The sequence below is a fragment of the Lathyrus oleraceus genome, chromosome 5 (genome assembly GCF_024323335.1).
Source record: "Lathyrus oleraceus cultivar Zhongwan6 chromosome 5, CAAS_Psat_ZW6_1.0, whole genome shotgun sequence".
NCBI lineage: Eukaryota > Viridiplantae > Streptophyta > Magnoliopsida > Fabales > Fabaceae > Lathyrus > Lathyrus oleraceus.
This window is the reverse complement of record NC_066583.1, coordinates 344,748,997-344,772,679: the sequence shown is the minus strand read 5'-3', so window position 1 is coordinate 344,772,679 and position 23,683 is coordinate 344,748,997. Positions and strand designations below refer to the sequence as shown.

At 36.1% G+C, this 23,683-nt stretch overlaps 1 protein-coding gene across 3 annotated transcripts in view; it reads left to right on the top strand.

The window, feature by feature from the left end:
- The window catches only part of LOC127084545 (uncharacterized), an 81,224-nt gene that overhangs the window by 20,780 nt on the left and 36,761 nt on the right, over positions 1–23,683 (top strand). Inside the window, exons 6-13 of one of the 3 annotated variants that reach the window (XM_051025029.1) lie at positions 16,364–19,435; positions 19,911–20,468; positions 21,187–21,907; positions 22,476–22,615; positions 22,776–22,877; positions 22,976–23,056; positions 23,348–23,414; positions 23,507–23,641. In XM_051025029.1, the coding sequence (XP_050880986.1) occupies positions 16,364–19,435; positions 19,911–20,468; positions 21,187–21,907; positions 22,476–22,615; positions 22,776–22,877; positions 22,976–23,056; positions 23,348–23,414; positions 23,507–23,641 (4,876 nt within the window). The remainder of the gene's footprint in view (positions 1–16,363; positions 19,436–19,910; positions 20,469–21,186; positions 21,908–22,475; positions 22,616–22,775; positions 22,878–22,975; positions 23,057–23,347; positions 23,415–23,506; positions 23,642–23,683) is intronic. The other 2 variants (XM_051025026.1, XM_051025028.1) reach the window with 2 other exon arrangements.

The window sequence follows — 23,683 nt, the reverse complement described above, 5'->3', positions numbered from 1 at the left end:
TGTGACTTGCTTCAACTGTGGAGAGTTGGGCCATATCAGTCCACAGTGTCCTAAGCCGAAGAAAGAGAATCAGTCAGGAGGCAAGGTCTTTGCTTTATCGGGTTCTGAGACTTCTGCAGATGATCGTTTGATCCGAGGTACGTGTTATATTAATGGCTTTCCTCTTGTAGCTATTATTGACACCGGTGCTACTCATTCCTTTATATCTTTGGATTGTGCTGTGAAACTTAAGTTAGAGATATCTGAAATGTATGGTAGTATGGTGATTGATACTCCTGCAAAGGGTTCAGTGACTACTACTTCAGTCTGTTTGAATTGTCCCTTGAGTATTTTTGGTAGAGACTTTGGGATAGACCTTGTGTGTCTTCCACTAGTGCAGATTGATGTTATCTTGGGAATGAACTGGTTGGTGTTTAACCGAGTTTCTATCAACTGTTTTGATAAGACTGTGATATTTCCTGAGATTGAAGGAGGAGAGAGTTTGTTTCTATCAGCGAGGCAGGTGAATGAGGAAGTAGCAGATGGGGCAGAGTTGTTTATGCTGTTAGCGACTTTGGAGGCTAAAGATAAACTGGTGATTGGCGATCTAGCCGTAGTGTGTGATTTTCCTGATGTGTTTCCGGAAGAGGTGAATGAATTACCGCCAGAGCGTGAAGTTGAGTTCTCGATTGATTTGGTACCTGGTACTAGGCCGATATCGATGGCTCCGTATCGTATGTCTGCTGTTGAGTTAGCTGAATTGAAGAGTCAGTTGGAAGATCTGTTGGATAAGGAATTTATTCGTTCGAGTGTGTCACCGTGGGGTGCACCAGTGTTATTGGTTAAGAAGAAAGAAGGTACTATGAGGTTGTGTGTGGACTACAGGCAACTGAATAAAGTGACGATCAAGAATCGGTATCCTTTGCCGAGGATTGATGATTTGATGGACCAGTTGGTTGGTGCGAGTGTGTTCAGCAAAATAGATTTGAGATCTGGGTATCATCAGATACGTGTGAAAACTGAGGATATTCAGAAGACTGCTTTCAGAACGAGGTATGGACATTATGAGTATTCTGTAATGCCTTTTGGTGTGACTAATGCGCCTGGAGTATTTATGGAGTATATGAATAGGATTTTCCATCCGTACCTAGATCAGTTTGTTGTGGTGTTTATTGATGACATTTTGGTGTATTCGAAATCTGAAGAAGAGCATGCTGAGCATTTGAGAGTGGTTTTAGAAGTTCTACGAGAAAAGAAGTTATTTGCTAAATTGTCCAAATGTGAATTTTGGTTAGAAGAGGTTAGTTTTCTTGGTCATGTGATTTCAAGAGGCGGTGTTGCTGTTGATCCTTCTAAGATAGAAGCGGTGTCTAAGTGGGAAGCTCCGAAGTCGGTTGCTGAGATTCGAAGTTTTCTTGGATTGGCTGGTTATTATAGGAAGTTCATTGAGGGATTTTCTAAGTTGGCGTTACCGTTGACGATGTTGACTAGAAAGGGGCAAGCGTTTGTTTGGGATTCGAAATGTGAAGAAGGTTTCCAAGAGTTAAAGAGAAGGTTGACTACTGCTCCTATTCTGATATTACCGAGTTCGTCGGAACCATTTGAGGTTTACTGTGATGCTTCATTGTTGGGTTTGGGTGGTGTGTTGATGCAGAATAAGCAGGTTATAGCTTATGCTTCGAGACAGCTGAGGGTTCATGAGAGGAACTATCCGACGCACGATTTAGAGTTGGCAGCTGTGGTTTTTGTTCTGAAGTTGTGGAGGCATTATTTGTACGGGTCAAGATTTGAGGTTTTCAGTGACCATAAAAGTTTAAAGTATTTGTTTGATCAGAAAGAGCTGAATATGAGACAGAGGAGATGGTTAGAATTTCTGAAGGATTATGATTTTGGTTTGAATTACCATCCGGGTAAGGCAAACGTAGTAGCTGATGCATTGAGTCGGAAATCATTGCATATGTCTATGTTAATGGTTAAAGAGTTGGATTTAATTGAACAGTTTAGAGATTTGAGTTTGGTGTGTGAGAGTACTCACAACAGTGTTAAATTGGGAATGTTGAAGTTAACAAGTGGTATTTTGGATGAGATCAGAGAGGGTCAGAAATCCGATGTGTTCTTGGTTGATAAGTTGACTTTAGTGAATCAAGGTCAAGGTGGTGAATTCAGAGTTGATGAGAATGGTATTTTGAAATTTGGTAGTCGGGTGTGTATTCCGGATGTTACTGAGCTTAAGAAGAGTATTCTTGAGGAAGGACATCGTAGTGGCCTGAGTATTCATCCTGGAGCTACAAAGATGTATCATGATTTGAAGAAGTTATTTTGGTGGCCGGGAATGAAAAGAGAAATTGCGAGTTTTGTTTATTCCTGTTTGACTTGTCAGAAGTCAAAGATTGAGCATCAGAAGCCGTCTGGGCTAATGCAACCGTTGGCTATTCCAGAGTGGAAGTGGGATAGTATCAGTATGGATTTTGTTTCTGGTTTGCCGAGGACAAATAAGAATTTTGAAGCCATTTGGGTGATTGTGGACAGATTGACAAAATCGGCTCATTTTATTCCGATCAGAATGGATTATCCGTTAGAGAGATTGGCTGAGTTGTATATTGAGAAGGTTGTAAGTTTGCATGGTATTCCGTCGAGTATTGTTTCGGACAGAGACCCTAGATTTACATCGAAGTTCTGGGAAGGTTTGCAAAGGGCTTTGGGAACTAAGCTGAGATTGAGTTCTGCATATCATCCGCAGACTGATGGTCAGACTGAGAGGACGATCCAGTCATTAGAGGATCTTTTGAGAGCTTGTGTTTTGGAAAAAGGAGGTACTTGGGATTTTTATTTGCCTTTGATTGAGTTTACCTACAACAATAGTTTTCATTCGAGCATTGGTATGGCACCGTTTGAAGATTTGTATGGTAGGAGATGTCGGACACCTTTATGTTGGTATGAGTCCGGTGAGAGCGTTGTGGTTGGACCGGAGATTGTTCAACAGACTACAGAAAAGATTAAGATGATTCAGGAGAAGATGAGAATTGCTCAGAGTCGTCAGAAGAGTTATCACGACAAGAGGAGGAAGTCACTTGAGTTCCAAGAGGGAGATCATGTGTTTCTTCGTGTTACTCCGATAACTGGTGTTGGTCGAGCTTTGAAGTCGAAGAAGTTGACACCTCGATTTATTGGTCCCTATCAGATTTTGGAGAGGATAGGGGAGGTAGCCTATCGTATCGCTTTACCGCCGTCGCTTGCGAATTTGCATGAGGTTTTTCATGTATCTCAGTTGAGGAGGTACATCCATGATCCGTCGCATGTAGTCCAAGTAGATGATGTACAGGTGAGAGATAACCTGACTGTTGAGACATCACCTATGAGGATCGAGGATCGAGAGTTGAAGCAGTTGCGGGGTAAAGAGATTGCCTTGGTGAAGGTAGCTTGGGGAGGACCAGCAGGTGGCAATGTGACTTGGGAACTGGAGAGTAAGATGAAGGAGTCTTACCCAGAGTTGTTCGCTTGAGGTATGTTTTCGAGGACGAAAACTCTTTTAGTAGGGGAGAGTTGTAACACCCCGATAATAATAAAATAATTGTTTAAATTAAGTTAATAATTTATTTATTAATTTAATTAAAATAATTGGAAATTTTATTATTATTATTTTTGGATTATTATTATTATTCAGAAAGTATATAAGTTGGAATTTAGAATAATCCCATTTTTGGTAAAAAGGTTATTTTCACGTGAAAAGGGAAAAGAGGCAGAAAAGGAAAAAGGGCAAAAAAGACAAAGAACGAAGGTTGAAGGAAGGGAAAGCTTGGAGCTCAGAGACTGCCGGATTAACTCAGGTAAGGGGGGTTTATCATCGATTAACGGGTATTATGGGATAGTATGTGATGGGTAGTGAGAAACCATTGAATTTTGCCTCTGATTGAATGATATATGTGATGAACTTGTGACTTATTGATGAACGAATTTGGGTGATGATTGATGAGAAATTCGTAGGAATTAGGGGTAGAAAGGTTAACAATTTGTGGAATTGAAAATGTATGATTCGTGTTAGATGTTATGTGTAATATTGTGTGAAATTTGGACTGTGGAAGGGTAAATTGGATAGATCCCGTAGCAGAGAAAGCCATTGCAGATCTGAGAGTTCTGGTTTCTGGTCATACGCGTATGGCACTAGGCAATACGCATATGAGATGGTTGGTACGCGTATGGCACTAGGCAATACGCGTATGGATGAGGAAGATGATGTTTTGAACGTGTTTTGGTCTCTGTTGGTACGCGTATGAGATGGCTGGTACGCGTATGGCACTAGGCAATACGCGTATGGATGAGGAAGATGATGTTTTGAACGTGTTTTGGTCTCTGTTGGTACGCGTATGAGAATGTGATACGCGTAGCATACGCGTATGGGCGTGGGCATTACGCGTATGGATTGGGTCAGGCGTGGACAATACGCGTATGGGCATAGGCAATACGCGTATGGGCAGAATTGTGATTTTTCTGAACTGTTGTTGTGCAGTTTTTGGTTGTTTAGACTGAGTGATGTACTTAGCTGAGGTATGATGTTGTAGGGATCATTTCCCGTTATTTTGAATAGTATAGGTATTAGTAGAGTGTGCTAATACTATGATTGATTATGTGGCATGATATGATATGCTTTTGTTGATGATATGAGATGGTATACATGATGATGTGAATGTATGCATTTGTGAATAGACTATTTTATGGCTTAGAGTGTGAGCATGTGTCTATTCTTGAATTGTTGTTGATGTTGCATTGCTAGGTGATTAGCATGCATATTGTGGCCTTTATGGTGGTAGCTAATTCCCATGGTGAGGAATTAGTGAGTAAATCATTTTGATTGTTGTTGTTGATGTTTGCATGCTAGGTGATTAGCGTGCATGGCATGGCCCATTTGGGGTGGTAGCTAATTCCCATGGTGAGGAATTAGTGAGTGAGTCACTATGTCTTAAATGAGTGGGACTAGTGAGCTTGGTAGCCGTGCCTGGATTTGGACGGTGAGGTTGAACTATATGTTCACAAAATAGTCGGTACCGCATGCATGGAGTCTCATTGCATAATATATGTATGGCGTGTAATATGAATGGATGTATTCCAATATTACACGTGTCTTTGTGTTGGTATTTGTTGTGTTGTTATTGAGTATGATGTTGAATTAATATGCTGTTCCTGAATGTGTGTTTTGATTAGGGTGATGAAGTGTGTTGAATCACTTAACATAACATGATATTTTATAATACTCATTATATTGATTGAGGAACTCACCCTTACAACTGTTTTTCAGGTAACGAGCAGTGAATTGAGTAGGAGCTAGTACTTGGAGTTTAGAAGTAGTTCCTTAGGGGGTCATGCTCTGATAGATGTAACATCGGGACGGGATGTTCTACTTATTTTCATTGATGATTGTCGAATAAGCTTACATGTATTGTGTTGCATGTTTTGTATTGATATTGGATTTTATTCCGCTGCGAATTATGCAATTGTGTTATTTGATTAAATAAATGAGCATGACAGGATATTTTGGGAGCATGATGTGAAAATGTTGTGTGACACCCTTCGGGGCATAATTACTCTGATTGTTATTTTTATGATTTTAATTAAATAATTGGGGTATTTTAGAAGGGTGTTACAAACACTACCACCTAGCCTGCACCTATTCTGCAAGATTCCCACGCATGCCTTCCACGTGTCCAAGTTTTGCATCATCAGATTCCACCAAGTCTTCCCCAAGACAAGACAACTCCCACCTAGTCTGCACCAATGCATGCCAACACTACCACCTAGCCTGCATCTATTCTGCAAGATTCCCACGCATGCCTTCCACTTGTCACATTTTTGCATCATCAGATTCCACCAAGCCTTCCCCAAGACAAGACAACTCCCACCTAGTCTGCACCAATGCATGCCAACACTACCACCTAGCCTGCACCTATTCTGCAAGATTCCCACGCATGCCTTCCACTTGTCACATTTTTGCATCATCAGATTCCACCAAGCCTTCCCCAAGACAAGACAACTCCCACCTAGTCTGCACCAATGCATGCCAACACTACCAATGCATGCCAACACTACCACGCATGCCTTACACTTGTCACATTTTTGCATATTCAGTCTACTTGAAAACGAGTATAAATAAAGGGTCATTCTTGCAAGTTTTCATCAACCACTAACACTTTTATTCAGAGAACTCCGACGAAACTTCTCATCCACCCCACTTCGTTCTACATTGCAGTCATGTCTCTTCTTACCATGGGCCAAGAACACAGAGGCACTAGGGCAAACATTGCCTCATTCGTAAGTTTTTCTTGAACATTGCCTCTTTCATATGTTTGTAATTAGTTTTTTAAAAGTCCAATCTAATGATTGTTTATATTGTTTGTTTTTAAAGGATCCTAAGAAATTTCGTCAACGTTCACACCCAATGCCTTATCCAGACCCATGGTGTGTACCTTACATACAACGTGCGGGTTTCGGTCATGTTATGCATGTCGTAAATGCCACAATTGATGTCAAATTCATTTTGGCTCTGTGTGAACGTTGGAGACCTGAGACACACACTTTTCACCTACCAACTGGTGAATGTACCGTCACATTAGAGGACGTGTACATGCTTTTGGGTCTTAGAATAGATGGTAAGCCTGTCACCGGAAATGTTCAACAGCCTAACCAAATATGTGTTCAAATGTTGGGGGTAGATCTGGTCGAGGGTGAGGGGTCTGCCAAAGCAAGGGGTCAGGGTATTAAATTATCTAGCCTACAAATGTACCACGACTCCATAACTTTGACTGAAGAATCCTCCGAACAAGAAAAAGTCATAAAAACCCGGGTTTACATTATGCTATTGTTTGGGAACTTGCTATTTCCCGAAGGGACGGGAAATAGCATAAACTTTATGTACTTGAGTTTGCTCGGGGACATTGATAGAATAAGCACATATAGTTGGGGTTCTGCAGTATTAGCATTCCTATATAGCTCTTTGTGTAAAAATGCACAAAATGAGCACTGTACATTTTCTGGATGTGCTTTCTTGCTCCAAACATGGGGGTGGTGGAGATTGCCGAGGCTAGCCCCAGAAAATCCTAATGTCTACTCCTTCCCCTACGCAACTAGGTAAATTTATGATGTTATTTCATTTTGTATATTTATTCTATACATATTTGTAACTAATATTATTTATCTTTTTTTGTTTAGGTTCATTGCAACCGGACTGGATTACAGTCTTACCCCCAAAAATAAAATTATATTTTATCGTCAACTCTTGGATCGTCTCCGAGCACAAGATGTATTACCACTAAATCACTCAGCTTCTAACTGATTTATTAATATCATGCATTCTCGATAAATAACATTTTTACTTTTTTCTTTGCAGTTTATTTGGAGGCCATATTTGGGATTGGAACATCAACCCAACCCCGAAGATGCAGCTGTTTGGACAGCAAAAACGGCCATAATGCGGTTCACCACTGTGGAGATGCACCAAAGTGACCGTGTCAAGCTTCAATTCGGAATGCATCAAGAAATCCCAGGCCCCCCAATGTCTATGGAACCTTGGCATCTAAAAAAAGTCAGCCACCAGTGGTATGCCCAAAATTGGGAGGAATTTGCTAAGGAGTTTCGTAAAATGTGGAAAGACCGTGCCCACTATGTTCTACAATTTCCGGTGGCGCCCAACGAAATGAAGCCGACAAGGGAATATGTGGATTGGTATAGAGCAAATACAAATCCAGAAATGATTGTGTCTGACCCGTTCTATTTGGACGATCCCCGGATGCAACAGCCATATTTCCAACAACAACAACCACCACAGTATTCCCAACAACAACAACCACCACAGTATTCCCAACAACAACAACCACCACCTTATTACCAACAACAACCACCACCACCATTTTACCAACAACAACCACCACCACCTTATTACCAACAACAACCACCACCACCATATTACCAACAACAACAACCACAACACATGTCCACCCCCCAACCAAATCAACAATACATACCACAAACTCAACCCCAATACCATGAAGACTACCAACAACAAATTCAACATTCCCACCACCATCAACACTCCCAACACCTACCACAATATCAATCCCCCCACTTCCACCAATCCCAACACTTCCATCACGACAATGTCCCGAGCTCTTCCAGTCCTCCACCTAGCCCCGACACGGGTATACAAGAGGACTACCAACAGGACTACTACACACCACAACAAACACTGCACTTTGGCCAACCCGATTCAACCCTAAACTACCAAAGACCACAATTCGAGGGCGCACCCAGCAGTAGTCAGTTTGTCCCACCCAGACAAAGCTTTGAGGGCGCAGAGGGGACCCGTCTTTCCTACAACACTGAAGGGACTTCGACCCAACCACAACGGCAAACGGCAAGGGGACGCGTTAGGGCAAGGGGTGGTAATAGGGAAGCACCACCACCACGTGAACCGTCTAGGCGAGTAATTAGACCTCCCCCGTGCGGATCGTACCAGGGACCGCATCATATGTGATTAATCATATCTTTGTAATATTTGTCTTGTCTATTATTTAAATAAAAATATTTTCTGTTTATTATCTTTATATCTTTATCTTTATCTTTAAAAATATTGTCTATCATATCTTTATATATATATATATATATATATATATATATATATATATATATATATATATATATATATATATATATATATTATATATATATATATATATATATATATATATATATATATATATATTAATTTACATGTGTATAAATATTTATTTACACGTATATAAATTAATTTTTTTTCCAAAAATTTACAAATAATATTAATTACTTATAAATTAAATTAATATATATATATATATATATATATATATATATATATATATATAAATTAATATATATATATATATATATATATATATATATATATATATATATATATATATATATATATATATATATATATATATATATATATATATATATATATATATATATATATATATATATATATATATATATATCTTGTAAAAAAATTTATTTATATATATGTGTTAATATAAATTAATATAACTAATATATGTGTTAATAGAAATTAATATAACTAATTAGAAGATAAATATTTAAATTGCATTCGTAAGCTAAAATGACAAGTATTTTAAAATAAATTGTTTTTTTAAATGCGACACTTATTTTAGGACAGGAGTAATTATTTTTTTAACTTTTAAGAATGGTTATATATCTATTAACTTGGATAACAATGTTACCGACCCCTTGATATATTTTTTTATTCTCTTTATAATGTAAAATTCTTTTGTTTTGAACTAAACAGTTTTGCTGAGATTTTTTCTAAATTTAATTAATGACATGTCAATATTTGATTAATTCATACTTGAAATTTAAAATAAAAAGATAAAAAAATATTTGTATTTGATTTCCCTTCTAAATATTTGTATTAATTAATATTTTTATTGATATTATATTAATTAATTATTGTATTTTTTTAGAATATATTTGAATTAAGATTTTTAGAAGTTAATTAATTAAAATATTAAAAAAATATGGGCCTTAAGCAACTCACACAGTTGATATTTAGTAGATGGAAGTTGAACCCACCCTGATGTCTTCGGACGCACATTTTCCACACACATCTCAGTTGCAATTACTGAGAAATCCTTATTTTGCTAAAAGTTGGTCTGGAGATTCATCTTTGTATGCACAAAATATTACTTAAAAGATGCATCCTCGTAACCTCTTAATTCACTATTCTGTGAGCTTTTCGGAGATACATCTCCGAAATATGATATGTTAGTTCAAAACAGAAACAGACAGAAACAATAGCAGAATGGAAAAACAACATAAATTAACATCAAAATAAATATTACATAGATAATCGTTAACTTTAACATAAGCTAAACATTATATGTTATTACAAACGAGTGGTTCAGGACGTTGCAACATCCTTATAATATCTTCGGCTGATCTATGAATCACTGCATCCACTTCAATCAGAGCCTTTGTTGAGTAACGGTAAAAAGTACTTCACATAATCTTTAGATCATCATCCGCCTTCAGTTCAAGCATGGTGAACCATATCTTCTCTTCATTGTCAAATTGAATGCACATCTTCTCCTCACCTTCTCCTCAAAGCTCTACGCCAAGCTACGATGATTTCATTAGGTGGTGTTAGAATAATTAGAACTCTAGTTCTACTGCTTCAGTTGCACACACTAGTAATTCTTCTATTTTCCCCTCTCAGTCATCTTCCCTTGGCCCCTGGGTCCTTGATTATGGTGCATTTGATCATGTTATCGTTAATAAAGGTATTTCTTCTTCCCTATCCACCTTTAGTTTCTTACCTACTATGACTTCTGCCAATGGTTCTCAAACCTGATCTGAAGGGTTTGGTACTGTTCAAATTCTACCTTTTCTCTCTCTGTTACTTTTGTTCTTTATGCACCTAATTGTCCATTTAATTTACTTTCAGTCAGTCATTTAACATGTTCTCTTGATTATATTGTTACCTCCACTAACGATAATGTTACCTTGCAAGATCGGAGTTCAGGACGGACAATTGGTGTTGGATGTGAGTCTCAAGGCCTTTACTACCTCTATGTGTCATCTAAGAGATGCTCATCCTCAAATTCTCCACTCACTATCCATGCTCAGTTAGGTCGTCCAGGTCTTCCCAAACTACAGTAGTTGGTGCCTAGTTTATCCAATTTATCTAGTTTACATTATAAGTCGTGTCAATTAGGGAAACATGCCCGTAGTCACTTTGCTAATCGAGTCAATAAACGGGCTTCGTCCCCTTTTCCTTTAGTTCACTCCGATGTTTGGGGACCCTCGTGTATTGTCTTTACTTTTGAGTCTAGGTATTTTGTAACTTTTGTTGATGATTTTTCACGTTGCACGTGGTTATTTTATTTTCAATTCGGTGAGTTTATCCGTACTTTAAGAAGTGACAATGCCCGTGAATATTTATCCCAAAAATTTCAAAATTTTATGTCACACAATGGTATTCTATATCAAATATATTGCTCTCACACACCTCAACAAAATGGGGCAGCCGAATGCAAAAATCGGCATTTTGTAGAAATCACTCGGACCCTACTTCTTTATGGTAATGTTCCACTTTGATTTTGGGGGATGTGTGCTAATGGCATGTTATCTTATAAATTTGATGCCCTCATCTAGCCTTAACAATGAAATCCTCATTCAATCATTTTTCCCAATTCCCCACTTCACCCAATTCCTCACCGAGCCTTTGGGTCCACAAGTTTGGTACACAATTTCTCTCCTGGTCTTGATAAACTACCAGCTCGATCATTAAAGTGTGTCTTTCCTGATTATCATCGATCCCAAAAAGGTTATCGTTGCTACTCACATACTCTACAATGACACCTCATATTGGAGGATGTTACATTCTTTGAGTTTGTTCCTTATTTCGAGTCCATCCACGTAACTCTGAAACCCTTTTAAGAAAGTACTCTCACACCTTTTCTGACAGTTATTAATGTACAACCTATCATTATTCCTCATCAGTCTATCGCTTATGACCTCCCCCCCACTTCTCGACCACTTTAAATATATCAGCATTGTCACCCAATGTCTGTCGTCCCTGTCCCTAAGGTTATACCTATCTCTGAGGTCATTACAAACTTTCCCCCAACGCCACCGCCATCACCAGATCTGATCCTGCCACCTGAGTACAATTTTCCGATTTCCCTTCGAAAAGGTATACGTCAAACACGAAATCCTTCTCCACATTATATTGATTTTATGTTATCATTGTCTTTCTACTTTGCATTATACTTGCTTGTCTTCTTTGTCTTCTGTTTCTATTCCTAAAACTCCAAGTGACGCGTTATCTCACCCTGAGTTGAGGCAAACAGTGGTTGATGAGATGTGTGCTCTTCAAAGTAGTGGTACCTGAGAACTGTTTCCTCTTCCCCCTGGAAAATCTTTGGTAGGTTGTGTTGGCTTTATATAGTGAAAGTTGGTCCATATGGTAAGATTGATTAATTCAAAGCTCGCTTGTTAGCCAAAGGATACACTCAGATTTTTGGATTGAATTATAATTATACTTTCTTGCCTGTGGCTAAGATGGTATCTGTCTGACTTCTTCTCGCCATTATAGCCATTTGACATTGGACTTTTCATCAACTTGACATCCAAAATGCATTTTTATATGGTGATCTTGAAGAGTAAGTATATATGGAGAAACCACTTGGGTTGATTGCTCCGGGGGAGTCATGGAATATGGTTTATAAGCTACACATGTCTCTTTATGCTCTTAAGAAATCTCCGAGAGCTTGGTTTGACAGACTCATCATTATAGTACAACAGTTTGGTATGGTCCATAGTGAAGTTGATCATTCAGTGTTTTATCGTCACTCAGCCCAATGGTGTATTTATTTTATTGTATGTGTAAATGATATTGTCATAACTGGTAGTGATCAACAGGGAATACTCCAATTGAAACAATATCTCTCGAATCAATTTCAGACAAAAGACCTCGGTAAACTCCGCTACTTTTTGGGTATTGAGATAACCCAGTTTAAATATGATTTGGTGATTTCTCAGTGGAAATATGCTATGGATATTTTGGAAGAAATATGTTTTTTGAACGCTAAACCAGCTGATACTTCTATGGATTAAAGTGTCAAACTCCTATCCAATCAGGGGGAGCCTCTATATGACTCGGGAAGGTATATGAGATTGGTTGGAAATTGAATTATCTCACAGTCACTCGCCTGAATATTTCTTTTGCAGTTAGTGTGGTAAGCCAGTTCTTAAATTCTCCTTGCCAAGAACACATGAATGTTGTTGTCTGGATTCTGAGATACATCAAATGTGCTCCTAAAAATGGATTTTGTATGAAGATAAAGGATATACTCAGATAATTGGATACTCCGATGTTGATTGGGAATGGTCATCCATTGATAGATGATCCACCTATGGATATTGTGTACTTGTCATAGGAAATGTTATATGAGTTACAAGATCAGGCGTCGGGGCAGAGTATAGGGTCATGGAAATGGCAACATGTGAACTCATTTGAATAAAACAGTTGCTCAAAGAACTTCAAATTGAAGAAGCAAGACCAGTGACACTTGTTTGTGATAATAAAGTTGCACTACACATTGCTTCGAATCCAGTCTTCCATGACAGAGCCAAACAGATTGAGATAAACTGTCACTTTATTTGAGAGAAGATTGAATCAGGCGACATAGTTACAAGTTTTGTCAACACTAATGATCAATTGACAGATGTGTTTACAAAATCCCTGTGAAGTCCCAAAACTAATTATATATGTGGAAGACTTGGTGCATTTGACTTATATGTTCAAGCTTGAGGGGGAGTATTGATATTTGTAAATATACAGTGTTACAAATATTTGTATAGAATAGTCCCACATTGACTATATCATGTAATTAGTTGTAATCTCTCTCTATATGAGATAGTTTCCGTAATGCTTTTTAAAACACATGGTTTAATTCAAATGCCTCTTAGTGTCTCTTATCTCAATAACACGCACATAACTAATTCTCACAAGATCCATATTGTAGGAGGTTAATCACAATGTATCAAAAGGAGATATGTGTTTATGAATGAAGAACACACACATTGTTCTCTCAAGGTTCTTAGCAAAAACAGGTTTCTAGGTTCTTGGTGAATGTTTCGAGATTTGTCAATTCAATACGTGATTGATCAGTTCTCTTATCTTGATTTGGTGTTCTACTACAAAAACACACAATGGTGTTACAAGAGATTGTCTTACCACACACACTTGTGATACAACACTTATATATTTTCATGGTTTTTGGACACCCTCTCTATATATCATAGACAAAAAAAAAGATGGGAGAAAATGGTGCTAGACGATAGACACACTTGAAAAACAAAGAGCAAGGGTATTTTATCAAATCACGAAGTAATGATTTGAATCAAAGAAACAACAACTTGAATCAAAGGATGAAAAGTGAGGAAACAAAACCATGATTCGAATCAAGTATGATCCCTGATTCGAGTCAAAGATAGTTGTGATTTGAATCACAGTCTCATAAGTCAAATCAAAAGAAGTCAGTGGCAAAGCCTAACTTTCAAATGAGTTCATGATTCAATTCACAATATGCATGATTCGAATCAAACATCTCTAGAGCCTTGATTCAAGCATTCTAACTTGTGATTCAAGTAATACTTAACACATTGATATAAATTAAATTTCTAGGCTAGAAAAAGAAAAACTTTCATGGATTCAACTCGTAATTCATTGAATGAAGAGGTTTTCAAAGGTGCAATACTAATTATAGCTGAAACAAACAAATACATATGATTCCAAATGAATTACAAACTTGCATTAGAAACTATGATGCATACACACATAATTGACAAAGTACAAATATGAGATAAATCAAATAACGCATACGCACAAATTGACAAATCATCAAAACTAAATTGATAGCAACAATGACTTCAATTTCATCAAGGTCACTGCTACTAAGCTCATCACTAGCATAGTTAGTCTCCATCTCATTATCCACTCAACTAGATGAACCTATATTATCAACATCATTCAAAACATTTTTTGGAGTGTGCTTGTGCTTCTTTGCAACATATTTTGCCCTACCTTTTTTGCCATTTTCATCACATTCTTTATCAATTCAGGTAAGGGGGGAAGCTGTACTTGAGGAGATGAAAGCTCTAGAAAAGAACAAAACTTGGAGTGTTACGCCACTACCAGATAGCAAGAAGACAGTTGGATGCAAATGGGTGTTTACTGTGAAGTATAATTCAGATGGGTCAATTGAAAGGTACAAGGCTCGCTTGGTGGCTAAAGGCTTTACTCAGACCTATGGTATAGATTACTCAGAGACATTTGCTCCTGTTGCAAAATTGAACACTGTCAGAATTCTTTTGTCTCTTGCTGCTAACCTGGATTGGCCTTTCCACCAGTTAGATGTTAAGAATGCCTTTCTTAATGGCGATCTTGAAGAAGAAATATATATGGACATTCCTCCTGGCTTTGAAAACAAATTTGGATCAAATGTGTGCAAACTAAATAAGTCTTTGTATGGATTAAAGCAGTCCCCTAGAGCTTGGTTTGAAAAATTCACTCAGTCCATGAAGAAACAAGGGTACATCCAAGGACAGGCTGACCACACCTTGTTCACAAAATTCTCCCACGATGGGAAAGTTGCTGTCTTGATTGTTTATGTTGATGATATTGTCCTTACTGGAGACGATACAGTGGAAATGGCAAGAGTAAAAGAGAAATTGGCAGTAGACTTTGAAATCAAGGACCTGGGATTCATGAGATATTTTCTAGGTATGGAGGTTGCTCGATCAAAAAATGGTATTGTGGTTTCACAGCAGAAATACATTATAGACTTGTTGAAAGAAACAGGAATGAGTGGATGTCGTCCTGCAGATACCCCTATGGATCCGAATGCTAAACTTTGGGGAGAAGGTAATGTTTCTGTTGATACCGGGAGATATCAGAGATTGGTTGGGAAATTGATTTATTTGTCACACACCCGACCTGATATTGCTTTCTCAGTTAGTGTAGTGAGTCAGTTTATGCATTCTCCTTTCGAGGAACATCTTGAGGCAGTATATAGGATACTGAGATATTTGAAGGGAAATCCTGGAAAAGGATTATTTTTTAAGAAGACTAGTGAAAAAAATGTGTCTATCTTCACCGATGCCGATTGGGCAGGTTCAGTCACAGATAGAAGATCAACATCTGGATATTGTACCTATGTTTGGGGTAATCTTGTGACATGGAGGAGCAAGAAACAAGGAGTTGTAGCAAGGAGTAGTGCAGAGGCCGAGTTTAGAGCTATGTCTCAAGGTATTTGTGAAGGATTATGGATCCTTAGAGTCCTAGAAGAACTTAAGATGAAAATTAAACTTCCATTGAAATTGTACTCTGACAGTAAAGCTGCTATTAGCATAGCTCATAATCCAATTCAACATGACAGAACCAAGCATATCGAGATTGATCGACACTTCATAAAGGAGAAGTTAGATGCGGGAATCATATGTCTACCCTTCGTGACTTCAAGTCAACAAACTGCGGATATCCTGACCAAAAGCTTGGCAAGGCCTACTTTTGAGTATTTGATAGACAAGTTGGGCATGATAGATATCTATGCACCAACTTGAGGGGGGGTGTTGGAAATATATTATTTCCGATTTTATTATTGTCTTTAATACTACCTTTATTTTTCTTTATTCTCAATTAAGGATAAAATAAATTGTAATTATTGTATTTTCACTATATAAACCAGCTAAGACTGATGAATAAAATATAACAGCTTTTATCAATTTTTTCTAATACACATATATGCCTAACTTTGATCTATTGAAATTTATTTAGATGGCGAGTTTCTTGACTGATTTGGCGAAGCCATATGTGGAGAAATTGATAAATGGCGTGATTGCAGAATCGAGTTATATATGTTGCTTCATGTGCATTGCTAAGGATTTTGAAGAAGAAAAAGCTAGGTTGGAAGTAGAAAGGACAACTTTCAAGCAACGCATTGAAGTGGCAACCCGAAGAGGGGAAGATGTTCAAGCTAATGCTCTTTCTTGGGTAGAAGAAGCTGATAAGCTCATTCAAGAAGACACCAAAACAAAACAAAAATGTTTTTTTGAATTTTGTCCTCATTGCATATGGAGATATAGAAGAGGAAAAGTACTGGCAAATAGGAAGGATCATATTAAAGAATTAATGGAAGTTGGAAAGGAACTTACAATTGGACTCCCAGCTCGTCTTCCAGATGTTGAACGCTATTCATCCCAACACTATATGCATTTTAAAAGTAGAGAATCCAAATACATTGAGCTTTTGGATGAACTCAAAGATGACAACAATTATATGATTGGGTTGCAAGGGATGGGGGGCACAGGAAAAACTACATTGATCAAGGAAGTGGGTAAGACACTTAAGCAATCAAAGCAATTTACTCAAATCATCGATACCGCGGTGTCATTTTCTCCTAATATTAAAAAGATTCAAGATGATATTGCTGGACCCTTGGGATTGAAATTTGATGACTGTAATGAATCCGATCGACCCAAAAAACTATGGAGCAGACTAACCAATGGTGAGAAGATTCTTCTAATATTGGACGATGTGTGGGGCGATATTGATTTTAATGAAATTGGAATTCCATATAGTGACAATCACAAAGGTTGTAGGATTGTTGTAACCACGCGCAGTCTGTTGGTGTGCAAAAAATTAGGATGCAATAAGACAATCCAACTAGATCTCTTATCTGAAGAAGATGCGTGGATCTTGTTCAAAAGGCATGCTAGTCTAAGTGAAACTTCAACTGAATTTTTTCTTGACAAGGGACGTAAGATTGCAAATGAATGCAAAAGGTTACCTATTGCAATTGTTGTTATTGCTAGTAGTTTGAAGGGCGAACAACATCGGAATGAATGGGATGTGGCCTTAAAATCATTTCAAAAACCTATGTCCATACATGGTGTTGATGATGAACTTGTTAAAATTTATAACTGTTTGAAGTTTAGCTATGATAATATGAGGAATGAAAAGGCAAAGAGTTTATTCCTTTTGTGTTCTGTGTTTCGAGAAGATGAAGAGGTTCTTACTGAAAGGTTAGCCAGACTTGCCATCGGAGGAGGCCTTTTTGGGGAAGATTATGGAAGCTACCAAGATGCTCGAAGTCAAGTAGTTATATCCAAAAATAAACTCCTAGATTCTTGTTTATTGTTGGAAGCCGATCAAGGGATAGTGAAAATGCATGACTTGGTTCGTGATGCTGCCCAATGGATAGCGAACAAAGAGATTCAAACAGTACAAGTGTATGACAAAAATCAAAAGGCAATGGTTGAAAGGGAGAAAAATATAAAATATTTGTTATGTGAAGGCAAGCCAAAGGACGTGTTTTCCTGTAAGCTTGATGGTTCCAAGCTTGAGATTCTAATTGTCATTTTATGTAGGGAAGAAGGTGACAAGCTTTCAAATATCAAAGTACCAGATTCCTTTTTTGAAAATAATACTGGACTTCGAGTTTTTGTTTGTGATTTTTTTTTTTTAAACCTATCATTACCTCAATCAATACAATCGTTGCAGAATATTCGATCTCTTATCTTTAGATCTGGTATGTTGGGTGACATTTCTATCTTGGGAAATCTGCCAAGCCTTGAGACACTTGATTTGAGTGGTTGTCGTATTAATGAATTGCCGAGCGGAATTACGAAATTAGATAAGTTCAGATTGTTGAAATTGGAACATTGTTCAATTTCTTGGAATAATCCGTTTGAAGTGATTGAAAGATGCTCATTACTTCAAGAGTTGTATTTTGTAGGGAGTTTTAATCATTGTTGTCGAGAAATAACTTTACCTACATTGCAGATGTTTTGTGTAGCCGACGGCTCTGGAATTGATTATTCATCATCATCAAAGTGTGTGTCTATTGACTACGAAAATGAGTTTTTCCTATCTGAAACAACACTCAAGTATTGTATGCAAGAAGCAGAGGTTCTCAAACTAGGTAGAATCGAGGGGGTTTGGAGAAATATCATACCTGAGATTGTTCCTTTGGACCATGGTATGAATGATCTAGTTGTGCTTGGTTTAAGTTGCATTTCACAACTACAGTGCCTCATTGAAACTAAGCATACTTCTTCTCAAGTATCACATGTATTCTCTAAGTTGGTTAAACTACATCTGGAGAAAATGGAAAATCTAGAAGAGTTGTGCATAGGTCCTCTTTCCTTTGACACTTTTAAGAGTTTAGAGGACCTATCTATCGGGAATTGCAAACACTTGCGAAGTTTATTTAAGTGCAACCTTAGCCTACGCAATCTAAAGAAAGTTTCATTGAATAGTTGTCCGATGTTGATCTCCTTATTCGAACTTTCAACTGCCCGTAGCCTAGTGTTGTTGGAGATATTGGAAATAATTGACTGTGAGGGTCTTGAATATATAATACTAGATGAAAGAAAAGGAGAGGGATCAAGAAGAGAAATAATTGATGATGATAGCAAGAGTCTGGACCCAATGTTTTTGAAACTAAAAGCTCTTGAAATTAGGAAGTGTCCAAACTTTAAAGTAATACTTCCGTTTGTCTCTGCTCATGATCTTCCGGCACTAGAATCCATCACAATGAGAAGTTGTGATAAGCTGAAATACATATTTGGGCAAGATGTCAAACTTGGTTCCCTAAAATATATAAATCTTGATGATGTACCCAATTTAATTGATATTTTTCCAGAAAGTAATCATACGACATCTTTGTCCAATAAGAAGTCATCTTCTATTTCTAGATCCGCTTCCAAGCCAGCAACACAGTCGGACTATATCAAATGCAACATCTTTTCATGGATTGATATGTATTATTGTGGAAACAAATTGAGGAGTACCAAAAGTACTAAAATTCCATTGGTTCATGTGAATCAACCACAAAACAACTTAATGGTAACCCTCTCACCTACTTCTCATATGTTAATTCTTGCATTTATTTTATAATATATGAAACTACATATACATTTTCTTATAATAAAAGAAACTAAATATATATTCATTTTATTAAATAATCTCTCATGTCTCTAACTATAAGTATCAATTAGGAAATATTTTTATTCATAAATACAAAGCTCTTTTTCAAATTACTAGATGCATTTATTTTTCTAAACATAAGTCTAATTAATACTGCTTAATTTGGATTGAAATTTGAAAAGATCAATGTTTAATTCATGTATACACAAGATAGTTTAGAAATATTCTCACACAAAATCTATACATCATGAGTGAAGAGACTTGTATTGTATCACAGAAAACATTAAAATTTAAAAATAAAAAAAATAAAAATGATATGTTTGCATTTTTTGAATTTTATATACACTCACCATGAGATTAATTTAAATTCTTTTTTATTTGGATCACATTACAGGAATCAAATTCATATTGCCTTAGCATAAACATATGGGAGCGTGCTCAATGTATTTCAAGACAATCAAAGATCCTATGCAATGTTAAAGAGATTCAGTTGACTGAGTTGAGGAAGATAAAATCAATATTTGTCCTATCTATTGCTCCAAGAATGTTGTTGGAAACTTTGATAATTAAAGGTTGTGATGAATTGAAACACATAATAATAGACACCGAAGATCACGACAATGCTGATGACAATAATTTGGACAATGTCTTCCCAAAGTTGAAAGTGCTTTCCATTATAGATTGCATCCGATTGGAATATATATTCGGACATTACAATGATGATCATCAAAACGACATTGAGGTTCATCTTCATCTTCCAGCATTGGAGTGTCTCTATCTTTCCAATCTGCAAAATTTGGCTGCCATGTGTCCTAAACAATATCACACAACATTTCCACCTTTGAAAGATCTTGTACTCGATAAATGCTTACAGGTTGCTGATATGAAACCTATTGGTGATTTCATATCTCATCATTTGGTTTCAAGATCTGTCGATGGTACCATCACAAAGGTATTCCTATTTCTATATATTTTTGTTTCTGAAATTATTTAATGCTATGATATTGCAATTGATAATTTCTTAACAATTAATTTTAAAAAATAATAATAAAAAAGGCCTACCCCAGTTTTATGGATTTCATGTACGATGGTTAAGACAACCCAGGAAAAACAATTTTATTTTAATTTCTTGTAAAATTGCAATTTAGTTTTATATACTATTTATTATTAAAAAACAGGTTAAATATGTTTGTGGTCTTCTCAAATATTTTATTTTCTTTTTTGGTCCCTCATGCAACTTAGAGACCGTTTTTACAATTTAATTTGTGACAGTTTTAGCGACGATTTATTACTTAGCAACTGAATTAGTAAGAGAGAGCAAAAGTGTGAGTGGAAGTTTTTAGGATGATCATTTTTTAAAGGAAATTTTTTAAATGACTAAAATTGAAATATGAGATATTTATGAGGACCACAAACATATTTAACCCTTAAAAAAATACAACCTCACTTAACATATTTCTGTTCATTTGTTATCTTCTTTTTATACAAATTATTACTTTCATCCTAAAATATAAATGTTATTTTACCATTTCACCTAAAATAAGAAATTTAAAATATTTTCTAAAAAAATAAATTTGTTACGACATAAAATTTTGAATAGACACATCTTAGCTTAGGTGGTCATATTTATGGCTATATAACTGAGTTTATTTTCCATTCATTTATCTTAGAAATTGAGTGGGAACATGGAGTATTTGCTTGCTTTGGAAAGACTCGGGTTATGTATGTCCAAAGTAGAAAGTATATTTTGTGTCAATGAAGTAAATGAACAACAAATAAACTTAGTGTTGCGAAAGATTATGCTGGACGAATTATATGTGGTGACTTGTCTTTTTGTTGGTCCCAAAGATTCTTTTGTCCTCCAAAACCTAATAACGATACAAATTATGCGATGTGAAAAGTTACAAGTCATTTTCTCCGATTCTATTTTAAGATGTCTACCACAATTGCATGATATAATGATAATAGAGTGTGATGAGTTGAAGCATATCATTGAAGATGATTTAGAGAATAAGAAAATGTCAAATTCCTCATCCTCAAGGACATGCTTCCCAAAGCTAAATGTGCTTGTTGTAATAAAGTGCAACAAGTTGAAATGTGTGTTTTCGACCTCCGTAAGTAACGAGCTTCCGGAGCTAAAGTGTCTGATCATAAGAGAAGCAGATGAACTAGAGGAAATATTTAAAACTGAAGGGGAGGAAAATCAGAAAGCCAAGATTCTAAATTTGAAATTTGTAGCATTTGTGAACCTACCAAGCCTCTTCCAAACACAGGGAATTCAATTTCAAACCGTAGAATCTCGTTTTGTAATGGATTGTCAAAAACTCTCTCTCACTTCAACATCAAGACTCGCCTATTTCTGGGAAATAATTGGTTCCGATTCACTCATGGGTAAACACTTTACCTAATACTTTTCAAAATTATTACATTTTTAATATTTACAAATTTTATTTTTACAAAGTTATGCTTATTCCTTGTAATGCTTCTCCTAGTGTATGAATGTGCGTGCTTAAATATTAATCATTTCTCAAGTTGTCAAAGATGCAAATAGTTTGGTTTTTTTAAATATGTAATTGCATTTGCTCTTGAGTCCACCTTACTAGATTCATGGCTAAGTTTCTTGATGAGTTTCTCGAAGTTTCTTGTAAAACTCATCTCTAAATTTTGTCAAAATCAGAAGGACTCACAGTGATTTTGTCAATCTCATTTATTTTTATATAGTCATTTATTTCATCATTACTTTCCACTTATAAACAATGATGCAAACACATGGATAAGTATTTCTAATATGTAAGAGCTCATAGAGTTATCCATATTCTTACTGATAGAAGCTTTATCAAAGTGGTAACTTTTATTTATTAGGCATAGACAAATAAATAACTGAAATCTAGTCAACATTTTGGTTTTATTATTATGCTTTCTAAGTTACTATCTAACAATGTTAATCTATAACATTTAGATATGGATGAAGGAGCGTTAAGAAATTTGTTGATTATACTTCAAAAAATACAAGAAGAATCCCGTGGCCACAATACTAAAGATTTTATCGCTGGAATTGAAGTTGAAGCAGCGTCAAGTCACGAGTTGACATCTTCAGAGGTCAATAGCAATCTATTTATTCAAGCTAACAACACCTAAATATGACAATGCATTTGTATAAAATATGAAACATACACCAGAGACATTACCAATAACACCAACATATTCTGCAGGCTATGTTTTGAATATGTTGCAACTAATTTTCATGTTATGTGATTAGTGGGAGGGCTCTACGTCCGAAATAGATGTAGCAGCAACTTTGCAACCCATTTCAGAAAAAAAGAATGAGCCAACTTTACAGTTAGTTGCTCCTAAACAAAAGGCATTTCTCCTAGTTTTCCTGTATTTTGTTTTTACTCATTTTCAATGCACAAATTGAATTATACTATTATAACTATAAGCATTCTTTCAAATTTTCAGCAGGGTAATGCGATAAACGTTGAAGAAGGAAATACATCTTATAATGTCAAGACAATAACATCATCAACCAATTTAGAATTAGTAAGTTCATCATCAAACCTATTAGGATGCAAACTCATTCTTTTTCTTATAAGTAAGGGAATTACTTCCATGTGATTGCATTCATATAAAAGAACCTGCTTCTAAATCTTGTATCCAAATTAGTTACGGGGAATTGTTCCTTAACACTGAAATTCTTTTGGTTTCTATCTTTTATTCTATTCGTAATGAAATCTGCTAAACTAAAATATATATTGTTAAATATAATAAGGCTGATGCTATAAATATTAAGACTTAACATATTATCATTTTTTTTAATTTGAATATGTGTAGGAACATGGTGATGAACAAATAGCCATGACTTCTTTTTCCATGGCCTCTAAAGAAACCAATGATCAAGGTGAAGAATCTGAATATATTTTTATTTCTTATGTTACTTCAACAGTCATCACCCTTTTGAGTTTGAACTTTTTCCTTTCATAATTTGTGTAGTTTCTTGGAATGACGAGGCTTTCAAGAATGTAAGCTCAAATATTGAGGAACAGTTACCTAAGAAAGATGATATAATAGTTTCAAAATCAAAACCCTCTTCAATTGCATCCAAGTTTCCTTCAATACCTTCTAAAGGTATCTTATTGCTTCAATTTGCTTTTGATTAACTATATTGTT